Source organism: Elaeis guineensis, chromosome 3 (genome assembly GCF_000442705.2).
Source record: "Elaeis guineensis isolate ETL-2024a chromosome 3, EG11, whole genome shotgun sequence".
Lineage (NCBI taxonomy): Eukaryota > Viridiplantae > Streptophyta > Magnoliopsida > Arecales > Arecaceae > Elaeis > Elaeis guineensis.
The window spans coordinates 110,686,701-110,709,672 of NC_025995.2; the positions used below are offsets into that span (position 1 = coordinate 110,686,701).

Here is a 22,972-nt window from a genome sequence, read left to right on the forward strand (position 1 = left end):
ATATGCCCTCAAATTATTAGTCTCCTGTACGGATCATGCTTTGCTGTGGCCTCCCATTGCATGTGGTTAGGCGAGATGCTCGTTTGACATTAAGGTGAGGCCACTCCAAAAGAGGTGAGCGTGCTTGTTCCATTTCTGACACCCATCCCACTACCTAATGTTTCATATATTTCCATCCTCCCACGTTCTTCCGACAAAATTCTTTGGAATTGTAGCTGTTCTATTTAAAGTTCTTGTCGCTTTCGGTAGAGTATCGATTCTTAAATCAAAACGAAGTACGGACCAGCTGGAACCTTTCGACAGTTTTTAAGTTACAATTTGGGATAAAATTTTTATGATGGGATGGATCACAAAAAAAATTATGATTACATCATCATCTATTATATCTTTAAAGCATGCTGTATGCACTTACATATATATTAAAATATTAAAAAAATAAAAATAAATAAATTTTTAAAAATTATATAATATTTATCAAAATTATACAAATATTTTTAGAATTTGTTCATTGCTATTTTTTTAATATTTTAACGTACGTGCGTAAGCATGCACGGTATATTTCAAAAATGTAGAAGATTGAACAGGTCATAATTTTTTCTATAATCAATTTGATCATAAAAATTTTATCTTTCAATTTATATTCTGTTCGTCACATTAACCAACCATTACTAATATTATTAGACACAGCGATCATACAATGAATTTTTTCCTCTTTCTCTCTTTTATATATATATATATATATATATATATATATATAAATCCAAACGAATGTCAGTTTGAAAAAATTTTATTTATATTTATTTTTTAATTTAAAAATTATAAATATATGAGATTATATAAATATGTTAAAACTGTCATTTATAAAATTTTCATATTTTTGATTTTTTTATATATTAAAAAAAAAAAGTAAGAACAAAGACCAGTGAGAATCACTGACGCATGTCTTATAATTTTTTTTTGTTTGAGGACCATAATACTGTTAGTAAGCCCTAAGTCCTAACCGAATACATTTTAGTTAAGGAATGTTTGAAAAAATTCAGTAGGATCGGTGAAAAAGTAATTTTCTGAGAAAAAAAAAATTTATTTATACATACCCCGGACTTTTGGCATATTACATATTTACCCCTCAAAAATTACTGTTTGCATATGTATATATATATAGTTTTAAGTATCCTATTTTCACAACTACATATATTTTATTAAATTTTAGTTTGATGATGTTAATAGGTACCCATTTTAAACGTAAAATAACTCTATTCTCCTTTTGCATTAATACCCTTGAAAAATTATACAAAAATAACTATTTATACTACAAATTAAATGTTATTTTTATAATGGGTACTTTTTAACAACATAAGCCGAAAATCTAATTAATGAGTATTATTGTAAAAACATGATGTGTGTGTGTGTATCCCCACCTTTCTATCTCTCCCTCTCCCACTCCCGCTCCCGCTCCCGGTCTCCCCTCCCCCGCCTCTCTCTTCCTTCGCTCAACTTTTCTTAAACTAACTCGATTGAAATTTTAGAAGAATTAAAACACATAATGCAGCTATTAATAACATAAGAATCTTAGATCTACAAACCATTTGGATACAATCTAGAATCTAACCGACTAAAATAGGATTACCGTGCATGTAACAGGTGGAACTCCTTAGCATAACCAATGTTTCATGGACATACCAGCAATTTTTATTTTGGATCGTACAGGCCATTTGCCACAATTTGTGGCAAGGAACGAGGGTTCAGTTCTGGAAGTCATCGGCTCTCTCCAACCCCCACATATATAAATCCTTAGTTTTACCAGCAATAGCTCAGTCCACCCAGAGGCTTGGGCTTTGACCTAGCTAAGGGTGGTGCATGTATGGGGTAAAGGGTTGGGAATAGGCCCTCTTTCTCAAGAAAAAAAAAAAAACTGCATGAACGTGACATGGGAGCTAGATTCAGAAAAGTATGAAACAATGACTAAAACAAAACATAATTATGTTTTGAATTTAATTCACATAGATTAAAAATTTCACTAATCAAATAAGTAAAAGAAAGTTTTGATTATCTTTTTAATTGGTGGCTTAAAAAAGAAATGAACATCGTCTTTCAATATCTTTCAAATCTTTTTTTTTTTTTGGTCTTTTAGTTTCACAAAATGCACTTTTTTCATCCTTTAGATTATCATAAATTCTAAATATGAGTACATATATCTATTCCTAATATATCATCAAAATGCCATAGTGCTTGTCCTTAATTTGTCAAGGATTATGAGGGCTAATTTTTCCACACCACTATAACTACTGCTGATTAACTTCGATAAAGATACCTCGGTTTGTTCAACTATTATTTTAGGGGGAAAAATAAGATAATTTCAAGTCTCAAAATTACAAATGTATTTATCAAACCAGACCGATACTTTTGTAACTATATTGAAAAACTGCAACCACCTAATAACCCTAATGTCACCACATCTAATGGTCCCTACTTGGGTATCAGAAAAAAGCTTGACATACAGATACATTGAGTTTTCATGTGTCCATAAGATTGGAGTTCAAATAAATGCTGATAAACTTGTTTGGTAATTGGTGCAATTTAGCATGGCACACGAACCATGTTTGGCGTCAACCTGAACCGTGATTGGATGGAGCTATTTCCTTTTGAGCTTTTATAGCTAATGTTCACCGATGGTTGTAATAACCTTCACTCAAATATTAAAACAAAGGGATAAATGCATAGTAACTAGCGAGCATATATATAATAACTTGCGTAAAATATGTTAAACTAGCTACCTAACTCATGGATGCCAGCTCTCTCTCTCTCTCATAAAATGATGACTACCTCAGCTACCTAATCAAATACCATAATTATTGAGATAGATTATACATGTAGAACATTCTGCTCCACTAATTTTGGCGGAAAACTGTATTGGGGTTACTAAATACTAATATAAAATTTCTATGCAGGTCTCTAGTTTATTAAATTTATATCCGATAGGAAATCATGCAAGCGGTCTGCTAATGCATATCATCACTCCAAATAATGTGTTGTCAGGCATGGTACGATACTACCAAAATATTCTACATTTCAATGCTACAACGATCTAAATTAGGTGTTCGGTACAAAGCATCTATGCATGAACATTACCTAGTCTAATACGGGTACCCTCTTGAAGTTTTCAATTTAGTCTCTAGCGGCAAACCTTAATGTAATTTAGCATATTATTGTACTTAATTACTTGGATAATATCATCTTTTGTCGGGGAGGGGTTGTGTCTTTTGCTTGAAGGAAGGATTCACCTTCCTTCGCATGAATTCACTGATGGATCTCGAAGCAACCATCGCTTTTTACACAATGAACGAGGAAGTTTAGAGTGCCTTAAGATCTGTGTGGAGCATGATCCAATGGATGATATTGAGAAAGTAGATCAATCATTCTTTAGTGCAAAAAAAATAATTTAATTTTTTTTTAGATCTGACAATTTTCGACATGATCCGTTGACACAGACACGATACATACTTAGATGAGTTCAAATTTGGAATAAACGGATTCTGATCATAAATAGGTTGACTCATTTATCATACGGTAAATTTGTATCTTAAGCAGGTTGATCCGTGTAATCTATTTTGACCTGTTTAACTAAAAGAATTAAAACTTAGCGGATTACACGACATGTTTAAACATATTTAACATATTTATTTTAAGATTACTTAAAAGCAAATAAAGAGTGTTTGTAAATAAGATTAATTTTTTAAAGTTGTTTAACTTTGTTTTAGAACTATGAATTAGCATAACAAGTAATTAAATATTTTTATATTATTTTAATTTTTTAATTAATTTTTTATTATTTTAATTAAATTTTGTTAATAAATTAAATAGTTAAATGAATTATTAGATAGATCGTGTATCCTTTTGACTAGTCGATATTATTATTAATCGTATCAGGTGGATCATGTCGTATCAATTTATGTATATTCGTATCGTATTCATGTTTCACAGATCAATTCTAAAATTAAACAGATCGTATTCGAATTGAACTAATCTATGTTATATCTTTGAATCGGTATGATTTATTTATGATCTGCGAACATGAATTATCAGCCCTATCCTCTTTTGTTGCTTAGGTATGGGGATGGGATTCAACTTCCATCTGAGTCCCTCGGTTTTTGTTTTTCAAAACTGTTGCCTCTAATAACCCTTCGTATCTGAATAAAAGGGTGGCCTCATGCTTCCATTTTCACATCAAAAAAGAAAAAATTATGAAAAAATCACGGATATAAGGTAGAAAATAGCCTATCCAAGTCTTTTAAAAAATGGTTTAAAACAGAGAAAAAGTTCGGCGTTTTATCTTTTGCAATATCGATGCAAAAGTTAAAATTATTTCATATGTCTCATAATCTTGTCCTATCAACCTATCACATGTTTAAGCTAGAGAAAATTCCTACAAGTAGGCTGCGGACAGAGGCATATATTGCAAATGCCTATCAGACAACATGATCACTTTTATCTCTTCTTTTCAGGAAAGATGCCTCACATCTCCCCAACACAATGTTCATTATCACCTGTATCATACTATAACCAAGTTCATATAATTTATTGTTTCCTTAACGCCGAGCCTGGCTTTACCGCGTTGAATTCCAGCCTCCCGGGTGATTTATAGGGATGACCATTGAGAGGGTTATACTCTATTCTTGCAGGAAAGCTTAGATAATAAGTAAACAAACTTTCTCGTTACAAGTAAGGATGGATTACAACTGAATGTGTTTGCGGAAATGGTGCTTAGCATTCCTGCCGGACGTTGCACGCCACGGCCCTGGCCCAAAACTTCAGCTGCTCCTTCATGTCTGCCGCCGATCTTTTATCCACCCATTTGATCATGGGAGGGGCTGATCTTTGCACAAACCATGCCTCCGATAGATACGGTCTCCTCACCTTGTCGTCGCCTAATTCGCCGGCCTTCTTGTCGCGAAGGCCCGGGATCACATTTGCTAGGCTAGCACTCGACGTCCCTTCCTCGTCGAACACAAAGCCCAAGTCCTTGAATCCTTGCACCTCAATGAATTCAAGGTCACTCAAGCTCTTCCACTTCTTCTCTTGGAATGCTTTCCGATAATTTGCTTCTCGGATGAGATAATGCTGGTTGGCACAATACTTGTTGATCCCTTCAACCCTGATGTCTCGTGGCTGTCGCCGTCTTGAATTAATGCTTGGAATAGGTGCAATTATTCTCTGAAAGCAATCAATCAAACATTGTAAGATTAGGGAGAAGATCTTAATTATGTCTTAATATATAGCTTGTTGGTTAATGGATTATATGCATCGCATAGTAAGATTAGGTAAGGGGTGAATTGCGCGTAATAGGAAGGTGTAGCGACGCGTGTCGAAAAGAATTGCATCAGATTCCATGCCGAGTACCAACCAGACAAAATAGAGTCCAAGGCATAAAGGTGAAGCTTGTTCTTTTACCTTGGAAGAGGAGTACTGTAGGCGGTGACGGTCATCCAAAGAACTCAGAGAGTGACGCAGCTTGGGATTGCTCGACTCGGAAGGGACTGCCACCTCTTCTCGGCCAGCCCCGTCCGGTCCGACGCGAGGTGGAGTTGCAAGCAAGGGACGAGGGGCAATCCGGATGTCCTCCGAGGGCTTCTCGGTCGAAGTACCTACACCTGATGATTCATTGCCTTTGTTTGGAGAAGGTGGAGACCTTGGAGGGAGCCTTCTTGTATTGAGGGTGTTGTGGAAGAACCAGTACTCGTCCAAAAGATCCATGGGCACCAGCTGTGTGCCATCCTTGGCTACAGATGTCGAAGACCCACTTGCGGTTTCCTCCTCTAAATCAAGACTCATCCTTTTAGCTACAGGGGGTGAGAGAGAGAGAGAGAGAACAAAAAGTGGAAGAAGAGAGGGAGAAGAAGAGGTATGGGGAACCTTTTGGTTGGGCCGTGAGTGGCAATTGCTCTTTCCCCTTCTTTTTTTCTACAGTTAGTTGTGTAACGCAAGAGCCAAGAGAGATTCGCTGTTTGCGTCGAACGTCCACGTACACAAGGACGGCCACTTCCAGTCCACCGAGTAGACCAAATCCGCGAGGTGCTTGAGCAGCGTCTTAGCTGGCATTTTCTAATTGCATGATCTCGGTGTCTGCTGAACATATAATGCTCCCACATCAAGCCACCATTTAAAGCGGATATTTGGACCTACCAGCCGAGCGCAGCTGCAGAGAGGTGGCAGCATGTGCTGAGACGCCTGTCACATGGCAGTATATTTCCTAAGAGCAGATTTGTCGTTAATCCAAATGGTGGATAGGCCATCTCCGGAGACTTGTAAACGCTTTCAATCAAACAAACAACCAGTAAATCCAGGATAACAGCTGACTGAGGATCGCTATCCTATCTCAGGGATAACTATTGTTCCATCTAAATTGGATCGATAAACCTACGTGTTCACAAATAATTGATGGAAATAGGATGTTTCATCCCAGTCGCGCCACTGCTAGTCAGGAGCATCCAAGATGATAACGTATGACTGGGAGGTGAGCCTTATCCGTCCCAAGTGCCGGCCTCCATCGTGGGCTCCGGTTCGAGTGGGCCGGGGGAAGTGGACCGGTCCCTGTCGGGAGACAGAAGAGAGAGAGATGGGAGAGGCGAAGGGTGGTTCGGCTGGGCATATCTGCGTGGGCCCCAGACCGAGGTGGTGAGCCCAGACCGAGGTGGTGAAGACCGACAAGGTCACATGGGGGATGCAGCTCGCGAACGCAATCATGGAGTTACTCATTTTCCGGGGAGCAATAATGAGAGCGGTGGCTGCTTTCTGAGATTGGGATTGGATCCGGTATGGAGCTTCCTGTACCTCCCACCGGTACTCTCCAATACAGCGGGCACAGCAAGTGGTCCTTGATGGTCCAATGGTTGGCTATCTGCCAAACAACCAGTACTATTGCAATTTGTACCTATCTCTACAATTTTATTTTCCCAGATCAGAGGGGAAAAAAAACTCTGGCTGACAGGTAACCATCTTCATGACTAGCGGATGCATAGTAGACCTAGCTTAGTTAAATTTATGAAGATATATATGAAAAATCTAATATATTAAGCATAGATAAATGAGTTGAAACAAACAGGCAGACCTCTTCAACCGATATCCATCAGGTCATGTCTTCAACAGTTGAGCACCAGTAATGGAGGGCCTTCCATGCCTTTCGCGAGGCAAACCAAGCGGCAAATATAATGAATTTTGTTTAATCTAAATGTCTCTCCTTGATTCAAGCCCATCCAGACCTCTGATGGACCCGTCAGATTCTGCTTTCCGGATTGGAACTTGGACAAACTAGAATCTCCGCATGCTAAGTGAGTTAATCTAGTGAAATAAGCTATAGGCCATTCAAACAAATAAAAACATGTATCTAATTAAATCATGTCCGTAGATGTGCAAAGTGCACCATCACATACTTCTAAAGATTCAGATATTAACCTTAATCTTAAGAAATTTTTGATGCACTACATAGATAATATTATTATGATAATATAATTATAAAAAAATATATGATTACTTAATAAAATAATAAAAAATTTTACATTACAGTATTTGATATGTCCAATAATATTTAATATATAATTTAAATTATATAAAATATAAATTAATTTTTTTAAAATATCTCTATCTTTTTTTATTGATTATTAATTTCAAAATCCAACTATTTTCAATAACGCTGCCCGCTGGAACCATTCATTATATTTTTTTTTATATTATCACTAACTAAAACTATCTATAATTTATTCAATATATATTTTAATTTATTTTAATAAAAATATTTTGATTCTTGTTGTAAGATTACGAAATTAAAAAATTACATGAAATCACGTACCCATCTCTTTTTAGCTAATCAGATTATCTCTTTATGAAGTAATACTACATTACATATAATACAGCATTATCTATAAAAATGACAAAACAAATAATATAATCTAACTATTTATTGCAAAATTATATATAATCTTCTCATAATTATATGCTACCAAACATCCTCTTAGATCTTGACGAACTTATGATAGAAAAGTATGCTCCTTAAGCAAACATGAATACAGCATTCAAGTGGCAGGAACAAAAGGTTTGGATTCCAGTATCATAACCCAGGATATAACGAATCTCTGGAATAGCATTAAACAAAAGAAAAAGGATAATTTGATTCCACATCCAATACTGGATTCATCTCCTTGTTGGTGAATTCTTGATGCATGAAGATAAAATAAATGAAGAGGCTTAGCCACAGAAAAAGGTCCAGCAGAGCAACTGCAGGCATCAGCGACATGCCACCGCTTCCACCATATCACGAGTGTAAATCAAAATTTTGGATGCAGTGTTACGAAATTTTCTGCAGAACAAGCAAAATATTAAATTGATGTACGTTACAATTAGAGGCATTATATAGTTGATAAGTGGATTGTTGAAGCAACACTCAACTGCCAAGGAACATCCCCTACACGCATCATGTCATCTGCGGCAGCAGTATATACTACTACCCATCCTTTCTGTGGATCATTCAGAAGCCCCTTCATATCAAACAGCTGCTCCAGCTCGCACATCAGATCATCATATCCACCAAGCTTCGAGAGATCAATAGCCCTGCCTGTAACACTCCCAAGCTTGTAAACCTGCAATATTAATCTTAAAACAAACCAAAGAGCAACGTAAAGAGGCGTAGCATCCAGAACATAAGGAAAGCTTACATTCGTGCAACTAGGCCCATCCAATTTAGCTGATTTTTGTGGCTTTAATGGTGCAAAAGATGTTTCAAAATTCCTTAATGATGAAGATGCCATTGGAGCGCCATCTACTCCATTTGCTACTGGATTCACCTCAGTCAAAGGGAAACCAAATAGTCTACAACTTTTTCTGCTGCTAGGGAGTATGTTTCTGTTGGAATGATCAGAAGTAAGAACTTCCTCTACTCCATAATGTTCTTTAATGCAATCATATCCCGTGTAACAAGGTGGGCATGGCAAGGATTCTTTCTTTCCTGTGTCAAACAAACCAGATAAATTGCTTCTCTCTCCCTTACCATGGTTGGGGACGTTATACACCGAATTGGGACGTGGAAGCTGTGAACTTGCCTGCTGAAACATTAGCACAGATGACGGAGAAGAAACTTGAGCTGACGATGTAGTACATGAGTTCGCAAGACTGTTGAATTCCTGAAATGATGCAGGCCATCTACTTCCAGCACCGGGTGCTTGGCTGAAGACTCTTAATCCACCATTTTCAATCCGGGCATCAGCTGGAGCTCCTTGATATGCCGGAATTGATGAAACTATTTCTTGACCTTGCAAGACCTTATGGAATCTAACATATTCTCCAAAGCTCTTGTAGGGAAAATCAGAATTGCCAACTGGAATCCTGAAACCACTTCCTGAACCAGCTAGCATGCAGCTGCTTGCATCAGCGATGCATCTTTTAATTTCAGATAGCTGATGATTTCTTACTTCGGATATCTGAGACTTCAATATATCATTACAATAATGAGTTTTCAAACCCATAATTTCTTGACCTTGCAAGACCTTGGGGAGCCTGGCAGGCTCCGCTAAGTCTGAATACCCACTTCCATCTGCAGAAAATGATATACCATCAAATGTTATACAATGAGAAGAAGCTGTCTATGGGAAGAGCTTCAATTATACAACAAGAACTTACTTGGAAGTGGAAAATCTTGACTGATTGAGTTATGCCAAATTCTGGTTCTCTTTGAACCAGATGTGGTCGCACCATTAGAGGGTGAAACTGAAGCAGTAGGTTCAATCTCCCAGGGAGAAACCCTGTTTTGCCTACTGGTGTCATCATCCCACCTCACCTAGCCAAACAAGCAGAATAATAGAGAGCAACACTTCAAGGAAAATATATATATATATATATATACATATATATCAGAAGCTAATAGAGTGAAAATATGCAGTTCCAGATGGAAATTGACGGATACTTTCACATGCGCATCAATTTCAAGAAGTTCTACAGGAAATCAATTCTCCAAACTCCAATAAGAGGATTCAGGAATATCAGTGGAAAAGAGGTGTATCAAATTGGCAAAAGGGTGTACTGTTTTTATTGGCAAGACAAAATGATTTGATCAAATTTATGTTTTCACCAAAATCCAAACTAACTGAATTTTTGTCCATATGCTTCAAGCGGTGTAGATCATTACCAATAATGTGGAACCTAGATATGCAATACCTACTAATAAACTTGGCATGCATTCTATACCTACAATTTATTGTCTCCTTTAATGAGTCCACATGTAACTACCGGTTTATCCATTTAATGGATTGGTAGACACCCCACAAACCATTTATGTCTTTCCGTAGTTATAATATACATAATACTTAACAGGATGAATCACATTCGTGATCGCCAATAATATATGTTCAATAGAATTTGGGAATAAATTAGCTTGTAGTTTAACTTATACACACAACGTATCTCTGCATTAATATATAAACATGTATGTACATCCATACCAATGATGTCTTGTCCCAACTAAAGTTGAAACTACAGACCTTTTTTCACTGATAATTCCTTTGATGAGCTGCATTTGGTGCAATTACAAGCTTGCAAATCCTTTCTCAAAACTAAATTCCATATTAGCTCAGGTATTCTTGCTCTTTCATGATGCTTCAACACAGACCAGAACGCATTCCCTCCCTGGGGCTTCCTCAAATCTGTGCTGCACTAACCCTTATATATTCAGTTCTCTATTAGTTTATCCATGTTCTGTGCAAGTCCTATGCCTTCTTATTAGTGTATTCTTCACTGTATTAGTTCTGCTTACACAATGTCCATTTCAATATTCTACTCATACCATATCTTGCATGCTTGTGCCATTTCTATTGCTAGGCATTTTGAACCATGCAACACAGTGGGCCATATTGCCACGAGTTGCCAAGGCATACTTGGATTGAATAGGTCCCTGAAATACCACTCCACTTCATATACTTAGCTTTAACTCCTACAGTCAACTCTTCATTTATCACAATTCTTTGTTAGAAATATCCAAGGTAAAGAAACCTCACACAATGTCATTATCTTTAGCCATCAAAAGTGACTAAGCTAAGCCCTATTTTCATTTCCAATGGAATTGCATCTCCATGTACTGTTTTGGTATCCTATTAGATAATATATCTTCTTCGATGATAACAATAATAATAGAAATTTTGTTTCATGAGCAGCGAAAGAGGTAGAAGTTCAATGCCCAAAGGGCCATCAAAACTAGATCAGGCTTACCTGGCAACATTTACTTTTCATGTTCGGCACTCCAACATCTGTTTCTCAACATTTGGGTTATTGCTCATGCACAGTTCATCATGCAAAAAGAACATGTCTCTTAGTGCTTTACAGTATATACTTTTACCAAGCCAATGGAGACCGCCTGAAGTAGCTATTCTCTAAGTATTTTATTGCCTGTTGGCTTTTTGAAACAATTGTCAATTTTGTTACTTTTGTTCCATAGCCCCTTTGCATTCAAGCTAATAATATTGCTGATCCGGAAATGCCAGGTTTATTTTAGATCTCACCAGCAAGTTATATTAAGAGTATATCAGCAATTTAAATTTTATATTTTTATCTCAGGAATTTTGCACAATGTAAATTTTCGTGCAAATTACAATTTCTTAAGCAGTCAAGTCAACAACTTTTTTGGAATGATCTTATAGTTTGTTTTCAAGTCCTAATTTTGGTTAGTTTTTGTATAGGTTGGGTTTATAAAGTTCTAAAGTTTTAAAAAATTTAGATACCATTTCTACATGGTGTTGTATAGGAATCCAAATTACTCACGTTGTGACTGTTTCTTTTTTTTTGTTTGTTGTTTGTTTGTTTCTTTCATGTCAAATTTAGGAAGGACAGTTAGCTTCTTTTTTTTTTTTTTTTTTTTTTTGGAGGAAAATTAGAGTCCTTACATATCGTCTAAGGATATGGATTCTTTTCTATTCGTGCTTGCCTCGCCTGAGGCTGCATGGAATCCATGAGGGCCTATATATGGAATATAACTCTGTTTTAATCCGTACATCAGAGTTTGAGAAATAAAGCAAAGCTTTTATGTCTTTTTACTGTAGATGATGTTCAAATGTATTTACTCTAGCAATGCTAGATTTGAGACCTAAGTAATTTGTTGACGTGATGGCACCGGTCCTCTTTTCTTTTTATATATTCTTGTTGTTTTATTAAGCTTCTCTCCTCGCATACTAACACACTATGATATTAGCAAAGCATCATACTTCATCCTTAATCACTCCCATGAACCCCAGCACTATTCTTTTATTTTCTTCTCGTCCTTAACAGGACTAAGCGAAGCTCAGATTTGCTGTAAACTTTCAGCAAACCCGGTGATTAGTTTGTTTCAGAAAATATCCTTTGCACTAAAAACAACCACAATATATGCACTCAAAGCCCAAGAAATACAACATAAGAGTCCTATCAAGGATACATCAGTACAATTTCAAGCCAAATTCTTGAATCTGATTTTAATTTCCATCCACCAAAAATGTTTTAACATTTGCTATCTCTCTTTTTTTTTTTTTAAATTCTAAAGATCTTTGTTTCATCCTTTTATATATCCATCAAAGCTTCATCTCTTTAACCATTCAGCATTAATGGATCAAAAATTCAATTAGTATAGCTATTCAAATCACCCTTGTTTATGTAAATTAATAATTGATAGTTTGGTAGAAGATATCTGTTATGAAGGGGTTATTGCTTGGTACAATGGTAAAAGGCTTGGGCTAAATAGCACAATGGTGCGGATTCGAGTCCTGGGGCAGTCACTTTATGCAAAAAAATAACAAAGTTTACATCTGTCCCCAATTTGCCCCTCCTAGACCTCAGATTATCAGGACCATAATCGGGTAATATACTTTTATATCTGCCATGAAGTGAAAAGGATAATTTCTACTGCAAAATCATGATGTAGAACGCTTCCACTTGTAAACACTATAAATGAAGCATTACATCTGCAATGGAGTACAAAGTCATACCAAAAGACATCTCCATTTTGAGCCAGGCCATCTAATTGGGTCAACATCACCAATTCCAGTAATCAATCCTGTGTATCTACAAAAAAGGTGCAAAAAAAGTTATTCAATAAATAAACTGAAGTGTTTTAGTTCTATCTATCTTGTTTCAAACCTTCTCTCTGCAGCATCTTCACTTTCAATTCGCATTTTAAACCTTGTTCCAATAGAAACCGAACAACCAAAGCTCTTTCTGAATTTCCAGTAGGGAATGATGAACTCTGATTGGCTTGACCTGCAAGATTTTAACTTAAAATGTAGAAAGCAAACTAGAGATGAACTTAAAAGTGACTGGTTACTAGCAACTATAGCATGACAATTTAGTACCAACACTAAAGTTGGACAAAGTGTCCACACCAAAATATTGTGATTCATTGGCATAGAAAACATTATTAAAAAAGAACAGATAATCACTCTAAAGGGAAGAATGTTTTCAAGGTTAAACATGAAATATACAATTTAGTACCAGTCATGGACTAGGGTTTACATGGTACCAGGACATTATCATCCAAAAATTTGGGATGGCTTGGCATCCTGATAATTCACTGGGATGACAAAGTTATTTATCTTAGTTATTGTTTTTAATGATTTTTTAAAAGATTTTTAACATTTTTTAATGTCATAATTGAGGATTAGGAAAGGTTTTTGAGCCCATGATCAAGGTTATGGAAGAGGCTAGATCTTATGAGTAGAGCCTAGATCTAAGCTCCCTTTGTCTTGCTTCCATTCTCTCCCTTCTCTCTTCCCACCTCTCCCGTGCCAAGCAAGCAGGGAAAAGAAAAGAGGTTCAAGCACCAATTATTGACACAACCCAGCTAGTATTGGTGTGTACCAGCTGGTGCTGGTCAACAGACAGTTTGTACCAGCAGGTACTAACTAGTACAACTAGGAAGATCCACATCTAGAAGTACCAGTGTCTCGACCCCATCCTAGGTCCAATATCTCACCAATCTCATCCAAGATGATTGGGATAAGCCGAAACAAACTGGGACTTGAAACCTCATAATTAACTAATAAGTTCAGAAATTTTCAGTGAACAATCTGCATAAAATGACAATTTCTAGTGTCTATCAATTGAACCTTATCCTTTTAGAACCATTTCATGGAGGCTTAGCAAAGATACACAGACAGAAGCATGAAATCATATAACAGAGCAATAACCCTTTGGTGTTAATATGTAACACTGTGAACATTTCAACATGGAAACATGACCATTGATATGAAACCACCATTTCGTTCGGTTGCCAATGTAGCACGAATACATATTTCTTACCAAATACAGAAACTGTTGGAGCATTGAAGCAAATGGTAGTAAGATTATTAAGATTATTCTCCAACAGATAATTGTTTGGTAGAACTTACAGATCTTGATGTTAAAAGATACATCAGATTTCTCATAGCAGCTGCCATAGAATTTATGCCCATGACATAATAACTCATCTTTATCCACACTCATAACCAACATGGTTCTGTGCAACTCAGCCTCCTTGCTGCTATTATCAGCATATCAAAAATAATTGGCTTAAAAGCAATTGACCCTTTCCTGAGAATATAAATACAGAGGCTCATGAGGTCACGCTATGATGGCTGTCACCCACTACCTGACATCTTATACACTTATCTTGTACCTGGTTAAAATAATTACTGAATCCAAGTGAAGGTACTCTTTGCTAATCACTTTCCAAATCCGCCAACGAACAAATCCTTGTCCGATATCATCTCAAGACTAACTAGGTCATGGTAGCCACCCTCCTTCATCTCCTATGTGATGTGCTTCCCTTGTCCTAATACAAAGTCACAAGCTTCTCTAGCCTTTAATGGCTTGGTTTCTAACCTTGTATGGATTCAGGATAATGCACTTCAACTTCTCTGGCAATCACCGAAAGCAACAATACATGGGAGGCCAGACACTAGCCATATAGTGAAGATGTCATACTCAGGCCACTAAACAGATCTAATGAAGAAGGCAATTTAGTCGGGAAATACAAGAACAACAAATGAGAAACAAACAAATTGCTAATCTACTAACAAGCTTGGTAGTTTGTCTCCCATGACTACAACCATGTTGCCAAAACAACCAATAGGCTCCTTGAATGACTTCTTTTATCCAAATATAGGAATGGTTTAAAACAGGATTCACAAATATAAAAATATTTGATATAATACATTATATTTTAATAGTCAATGTATGCATGTCAATCACTTGGGATACAATTTGACATGATATGCTTAAAAATATATACATCTCAATCACCCAAAATGCTTCGGTCGGGCATATTGATTGAATGTTAGTCTTGGCTCTATGGAACACCTTATACACAATTAGTTTATTGTCATCAATGCAACATCCTAGTTTTTTGGAACTTAATGACCTAAGCTACCTCGCTTATCCTATATGAACACGATTAACTAAAGTGACTTTCTTAATTGCCCTCCCCTAAGGTGTCTATGTAGACAAGAGAACAAAGTTACAGAACCCCTGTTTCTTTCGGGGAGTGGGGGTTGAGAAAATGGAAAGTGGGGTAGACGACAAGGAAGAAGAGGAAGGAAAGAGAAAGGAATCTTCACATCTTTTCCCCATTCTTGAATTACAATTTTCGATTATGTCATAGCTTTACCCTTGAATATGCATCTTTTCTATCTCCAATTGTTTATGCTGCTCTTTCTTTGTCTCCAATTCAGCACGTACCCATAATTGGGAACAAACCCAAGTAGCATCAACCAAATTAAGTTTGGAGCCATTTTCTTGAATTGGTTTCCCAAACAAAGTGAACAAGTTTCAGGATTTTAAGCACAGCTCAGCTACATATATTTACATGAGCATAAAATGTGGGGTTCCAACATTAAAAGATATTATTAATTCAAAGTTTCTGTTCATGGGTTTGTTCAGGAATTAGAATTTTAACTTATATATAACACTCATAATTTAACAAGGGATACGGACTTGAAAAGTTGTTGCAAGGCACACCATTTTGGTACCAGACTATGTAGCAGTATCATTTTATTACAGTATCGGTACATCCAGTATAGAGCCGGTTCGACATGCTAAGTGTCGGCACACCCTCCATACCGCTTATATCAGTTCAGTACCAGTACAGTCGATACACACCGGTACCGACCAATACGGCAAACCTTGGTTTGCTGCATTCAATTTCTGAAATGCATATTACCAAACAGACTATCAGCAAATGCTACCAATAATGCATGTTTTATTTTTAACTTATACAGTTTGCACATAATGAAGCACTGACAGAAAAACATACAAAGATCCTCACGGCACAAGCTTCCTCTATGGTCTATATTCAACATACCTTGGGTTATAGTTGATGGGGAACACACTTTTTGTGGAAACAGCATTAACCACAGCACCGAAAGCGTTCAGGTTCTGATTATTTAATACTGAACAAGGAATACTGCTCTTGAGTTGCCCAGCTCTGCGGATGCCCAACCTGAGCTCCCCATCGTCACCCCTAAACGCAAGAAAACACTAATTTTAAGAGACATACAAAAGGCATAGACACATACGGCACTCCACCAGTCCTTAATTTCTATACCGAAGAAAAAGCACAGCATCTCCTGAGACAAGTTTCTTCTTGTTCACAAATGCACTCCATCCTGTTGTGAGCAGATGCCTACGTGGTTGTCCTGTAGAAGCATGCCCATTCAAACAATCAGGCAAATATTGAATCTCACAGCTGATTCTACCGAGGCACATGATGCCATATTCACAACACAACATAAGAGTGTCTGCAAAGATTTCCTAAATGGACAAAAAGCATGCTTGACAGGCAGGTAATTGTAACTGGTAATTCATGAGTTTTCCCAAATCACAGTTTCAGAACAATGTAAAATAGTCCATTGATCAGTTTTAAAGTGTGTGAGACATATAATATATTGAACAGGGAAGTAGGAACTGCATAGAATGATAGAAACTGCATGTAAGGTGTTCTAGAAGGTTCAAAGATCTATAATGCATACTTGCCACTTGAACAAGACAACAATATCTTGTAAAGCAGTCGATCAAACTTCTACGACCAACTAATGCAACAAAACAAGCCAAATAATTGAAACTGCAACCAACATGGTAAATGACCTTTTTTCTTCCATCTTTCAGTGGTAAAAATTATGGAAATTACAAACATGAACTTTATTTTAATGGTGATAAATTTTCTTCCCAAATAATGGAAGTATACTACTAAATATGGCTTTCTCTGAACATACCCCTGTAGATATGACGGAACCGCCACTCTGTGCCATGCAAATCTTTGGCTACAAGCTCCTGAGAAGGCCTCTGCTGCTTATAGTCCTAATAACATTTAGGAAAAAAAAAAAGGAGTAGGTACAACATATGAGCCTTCTTCAACATCAAGAAGGACAAAAAATTAAACTCATTCCAGAAAAAAACAAAGAAAAAACAAAGTAAACATGGAGCAAGGCTGTCCATGTTTCAACTTCAACAGGTACTAATTCATCCAAAAGGGACTCCATGTTTTTTTCTTCTTCTTCTTCTTCTTCTTTTTATTTTACCAATGGATGGACAGAGTACCAGGTACAATTTCTCCACACTTACCAAGGGAGGGAAACAGTCCTCGGCAGCTCGGCGTGGAACAGAGAATCCACCATGTGTACTCGTGTCAGAAGCAGTGAGAGTCTTGCAAAACATGTGAGGCGTCGGTGTCTTGCTGGCACCATCAACCTCCGTTTCCTCATCTCCTTCAACTTCACCTTCTTGCAACTGCCGCTCAACTTCCTGAACCAAGTTGGATCTTTATAAAATAAGAAAATGGCACTGAAGTGGACTGGAGCAATGAAACCCATTTCTGCATCTTCTATAACATTATCGGAAAGGAACCTTGGAGAAAAGCTTCATTTTTTTCACAAATAAGAATCATTTCCAATTGCATCGTAGAACCAATAATAAATCTTATTCTACACAAACATCAGCATGGATTCCAAGTTCCAACTTTATAAACAATAAAACCAATATCTACATAAAAAATGGGAAGTTACTCAAACATTTCAATACTTGAAAACAGGATGAAGAAAGGATTAAAAACAGGACCCAAAAAAAATTTCTAGATTGGTATAAGAAATCCGAATTTACCCCAAAATAAGGGATAAAAAGCGTCAAAATTTTCGTCTTTCCACTAAAGATCACCTGCATTTATTCAGAAAAACGAAAATATTTGAAAGGAAAAGAAGGGGAAAGTGAATTTTAACATCTGTAGGAAGAATCCTAACCTCGCTTTCACCAACGAGGGATAGCTGCACGTAGACTTCATCTGTAGCCTCCTCTGCCTGAAAGTTTTTTAAAAAAAAAATTAAATGGCATTAGGAAAGAGCGTCCAACACAACGCTTCGCAAACCCTAGGAATGGGAGAAAGAAATAAAATAGAAAGAAACCGACGTGAAGCTTGACATCGAGGACGCGGCAGAAGACGTGGGGAGGCACATCGTAACGGAGGAGCCCCACGCCGCCGCCGTCTCCGAGCTGCTCGAGATGCCCCTGCGGCAAGTACACCACCACGCTCCCCTTTCTCGGCAAGGATATCAGCGGCCCCGCGCACGCGTGCCACAGCTCCAGGCACACCGGCGGCGAGGCCCCAGAAGAAGAACTTCCTCCTCCGCCCGACGCCGCAGCCGGCAGCGGAGGATGAGGGTATTGCCGGTGGTGGTGGTGGTGGTGGTGGTGGTGGTGATGGGTTTGCGTTGGCTGGAGCGCCGTCGGGTGCTCCGCCGCCTCTCCCTCCTCCTCCTCCTCGATCGTGTTCAGATCGATACCCATCCCCTCCTCCCAACACTCCCCGCCAAAGAGAAGCAGAAAGAAGAACGGAAAAGCCCAGAAGGGGAGTAGATATGGAGAAGGGGACAACGGGTGGGGTCTCCGGTGTGGGACTAAAAGAAGAACTACGGCGGAGGAAGCAATGCTGCGATGATGGAGCGATGCATCTTCATCGTCTTGCTCGCGTGGAGGGACAGCAAGAGACCGCGGAGGAAGGCGGAGTAGCCAAGGCTAACAGGCTAGAGCTTTTCTTTCCTCTTTTTTTTTTTTTTTCTTTTTTTAATACACACACACACACTCTCTCTCTCTCTCTCTCTCTCTCTCTCTCTTCCCCTCCCTTGGCTTCCTCCCTCCCCGTGTCTATCTCTGTGTCTTGTTCGGCCTCCTCCTATAATAACATCAGCTTTGCCAAAAGCGGAGGGGTCAAAAGCGACCGGCTAACAATGCCCCTTCCGTACTATCTGCACCATCGCCCACCCCCCCCCCCCCCCCCGCTCCCCTTTCAATCTTGCTGCATTCCTCTCTCCTCTTTCTCTCTCTGTGGACATCACTCTTGCATCCCAGTTCCGTCCCTTTTCTACTTTAATGTCTCTGTTTCCCTCTTCGGAGCTGCCGTCTCTGGAGTGATGTTGCCCTGGCTGCTGGGCTTTGAAGGGATTATTATGGGAATCAACAAGTGAGATTAGGATGAGGGAAGGACAAGAGGGTTGAGATGGGTTAGGCTGGGCGATGGAACCCCACTTCCTCTCTCTCTCTTATCGTTATTGGTGTGTCTCTGCTGGTGCTGCAGCAGTCTGCCGCTGTTGCTGTACCGCCCTGCCGCTGTTGCTGGGCCTCTTTACTTCTGTTTAATTTTGTATTTGTGCGGGTGCTTTTGTGCAGTGCATGGACTGTGAACCTCTGATGCCGGGTTATTTAGTGGAGTATCAGATGACAAGACGTGAAGCCGTTCTGCTTTTTTTCCGGATGCCGTGTCTCCTCACTGGCTGGGTTCATCATGGCATGCCATCGCATGGCACCGATGATGGATGTATGTGTTTGGATTTTAAAGAGAGGGCCTGGAAATTACGGTCATGCCCTGGAGTGGTGACCAGTGACCGTAGAGTCGTAGGCGAGGGAGTAGGGGAGTCCGCTGTAGGCTCGTAGGCTGCGTGGGCGTGATGCCGATGTTCTGTTCGCCAGTCGTAGGTTAATTGATTGCTGGTTGTTGGTTGAGACTTGGACAGTTTTAAGAGGTTGGATCGAGCAAAATGTTGGAGCGTTGAGGTGGTCGAGGGGCAGCAACTACTGTAGGAAAAATTAGTTAGAAATAAAAACGACCGAGACAAACTCAAAAAAAAAAAAAAAAAAACGCAATAAACCAGAATCACCGAAGTGCACAATTGCTCAAACTAATGACTCTAGTTCATGTATCATTGATGTTTGCTGTGTATTTTTTTTTAATTAAGAGCATATAATCTATATTATTGCAAATAAAACCTGTACAGAAAAGGAGATGCGTGTCCCACATGCAACAACCCAAAAACGGAGCAAAAAAAGAGGAAGACATAACTACAAAAGCAAAAAAAGGAATAAACCTATAGGACCAAAAATGGTGGTGAAAAACCTGTGAAGTATAATAAAACAATACGGCTGCATATACAGTGAAATCCCACAGTACAAGATCTGAGAACATGCGAATCTATTCTGAGATATATTAAACCATGGTGTATATATAGATGTAAGCATACAAGGAGGAACCAAAGATAGGAGAATGCCCTGTAGATGACCAAAAACAAAAGGTATCTCAACTCCTGTAGTTGGGTGCTAGGTTACCATGCGATAATGCGTCTTAGTTTCAGGCTTTAGCTAGTCATCCATTTCCGGTATCCCGGTTTGACTGACTGGGGTTTTCAGTAAATCAAGAACTTGGTTATTGCTGCTATTCTTGGAAGCATATGGTGGATGTGTGGTGGTGCAGGGCTGCAAGCTCCGTGAATGGAGCATCCTGTTAAACAGCAATGTGACTTCGAGCCAAGGATAGTGAGCCGAAGACAGCTAGGCCCATTCCCATCTTTTGATCTAAGTTTGGGGGAGCCGAAAAGAAGCATGTTGGAAAAAACCTTTCTTTCGTTTCCTGAATTTAAGGAAAAGCGTGGGTTTGTCTGCGCTAAATAATCACAAATTCTCACACTCCACTCCCTCGTTAGCCGCTACCCCAGGTTTATGAAATCTAGACGACAATGGGCTTCGTATTCAACACTTTGAGCTCCGAAACGTCAAGCGTTGAGGAGTAGTTGAGCAGAGTTGTTTAACATTTGTTCCTCCAGAAATTGAGGAGATCGTCTTAGAGAACATGCCAATGATGGTCGTAGAAGGCGATATCAATTGATTTTTAATAAGAAGGACGAATGTGAAGATAATGGAAGACTTTTCTACAAGTGTTTGAGTTCATGTACTTTGAAATGTTCTTGATTTAATGCAGGTCGTGATTACCAGTAATATAACCTCTTTAGTGTGCTAGTAGTTTTAGAGACAGAGGGAGAGAATTTTTTTTATATATATAAAATATAAAAGTTGGTTTTTTTCTGCAAAAATTGCATATAATAATGCCAAGTATACATAACAAAATCATGCCTTCTACATAGTAAAAAATTCTAAAGGTAGAGCCATCTATTAATCCTTTTTAGAACATTTCACATATAAGTTTTTCAGAAAAATTAAGAAGCTCCAAATATTTTCATCTTCCGCACATTATAGATTGAAAAGATATCTTTTTACATAATAAATAAAACTTGCATTGAAAGACTTCTAAAACTTTCAACAAAAAATCCTTAAGATAAAGCTACCTATTGTTCATCTTTTTTTAGAAAATTATATGCATAAGTATTGAAAAGATGCTTATTTAAAATAACAAATAAACCTTTAATTAAAAGATTTCTAAAATTTTGAACAAAAAATCCTTAAGATAAAGCTATCTATTATTGGTCTTTTTTAGAAAATTATATGCATGAGTATTTTGGAAAATTTAAGAAGTTCCAAACACCTTCGATTTCCATACTGCATAGATTTAAAATATATCTATTTTTGTATCCAATATATATATATATATATATATATATATATATATATATAAAGTAATAAATAGAACTTTAATAAGAATTCTAATTTTTAAAAAAAAATATGAAAAACCTATGAGAGATATGAGAATATCAATATAAATAGAAGATGGATAATCAATTCAAGAAGAAAATGGAAATATTGATGGAGGCGTGGAAGAAGAATCAGTTGCTCCATCTTCCGCGCTAGAAGACTCGCCATTCCCCATCACTTCACCAAGTCAATAGAAACTTCGATCCATTTACAAACTCTGTATATGAATATCTACCAAGCAATTAATTCTCTTATTTTTCGTTTTCTTCCCCTCTTTGGATCCTGTTCCTTGGTCCTATTTAGAATAAAACTCATACTTTTTGAGCCCTTAATGTGGAAACGAGTGTGTCTATCAAGTTGCAGTTTTAAGTTTGCTACAAGTTTCCATCTGGACTTGCTTGTTGTACATGGCAGATATTGAGCTTGGGGAAGCAACTTTCTCATGATTTTTTTAGTGCATCACTTGATAAGCCGATGGTTAATTGCTTTCAGATTTGAAAATCTTATCATATATATTAGGAGAATCGATCTAAACTTCCACCCTGCAATGCATCCAAGGGTTCCGGTTAGGCCTATCGGGACAATCTAGTCTTTCATACCAATGGAGGCCTCAGGATTTTGCAAATGTTTTAAGATGGATTCACTGGGTGGGTTGACAGAGTAACAGAGTCCGGTTGATTTCAAAATTAATAAACTTTAATATACATTTCTAATGTTCATCTTGGCAAATACACACCCTCTTTCCTCATCCACTTAATCTAAGAAGATTTTTTGTTCGCAATCAAAATTGGAATTAGAATAAAAATCGGAATGGCTAAATCTTATGAAGTATTTGATTCATGATCAGAATTAGAATAAAAAATTAAATTTTAGATAGATTTGATCATTCCTATACTACTTTGAAATCGTAATCGGAATCAAAATGACACTCCTTCTAACTAAATATTTGAATGGGAGTCATCTATTCCCATTCTAATTCTAAACACCAACTTTCTCCAATCAAACATCCCCTAAAATCCTTCAATGCTTG

General features: G+C 37.7%; 2 protein-coding genes across 3 annotated transcripts; both read right to left on the reverse strand.

Annotated features, from left to right (window-relative positions):
* Positions 1-4,670: 4,670 nt before the first annotated feature.
* LOC105040958 (uncharacterized) lies at positions 4,671-6,999 on the reverse strand. Its single transcript, XM_010917726.4, is given in 6 exon segments — positions 4,671-5,211; positions 5,449-5,859; positions 5,861-6,084; positions 6,181-6,225; positions 6,666-6,891; positions 6,991-6,999. Coding segments are annotated over 6 exon segments (1,365 nt in total). The 3' UTR covers positions 4,671-4,761.
* A 1,028-nt stretch (positions 7,000-8,027) lies between these two features.
* On the reverse strand, positions 8,028-19,083 carry LOC105040957 (auxin response factor 15). Of its 2 annotated transcripts, none has more exons than XR_003800275.2 (12): positions 18,436-19,083; positions 18,270-18,326; positions 17,599-17,778; positions 17,250-17,334; positions 16,583-16,673; positions 16,340-16,498; positions 13,144-13,263; positions 12,993-13,068; positions 9,667-9,823; positions 8,706-9,580; positions 8,440-8,605; positions 8,028-8,350 (listed from the first exon to the last, which is right to left on the reverse strand). XR_003800275.2 is itself a non-coding variant. In XM_010917725.3 (12 exons), the coding sequence occupies exons 1-12, from the start codon at positions 18,811-18,813 to the stop codon at positions 8,278-8,280; spliced, it is 2,442 nt and encodes an 813-aa protein (XP_010916027.1). In that variant the 5' UTR covers positions 18,814-19,041; the 3' UTR covers positions 8,028-8,277. The 2 variants fall into 2 exon arrangements, 1 of the variants encoding a protein (XP_010916027.1); XM_010917725.3 differs by having other exon boundaries at positions 8,440-8,630; positions 18,436-19,041.
* Positions 19,084-22,972: the final 3,889 nt, after the last annotated feature.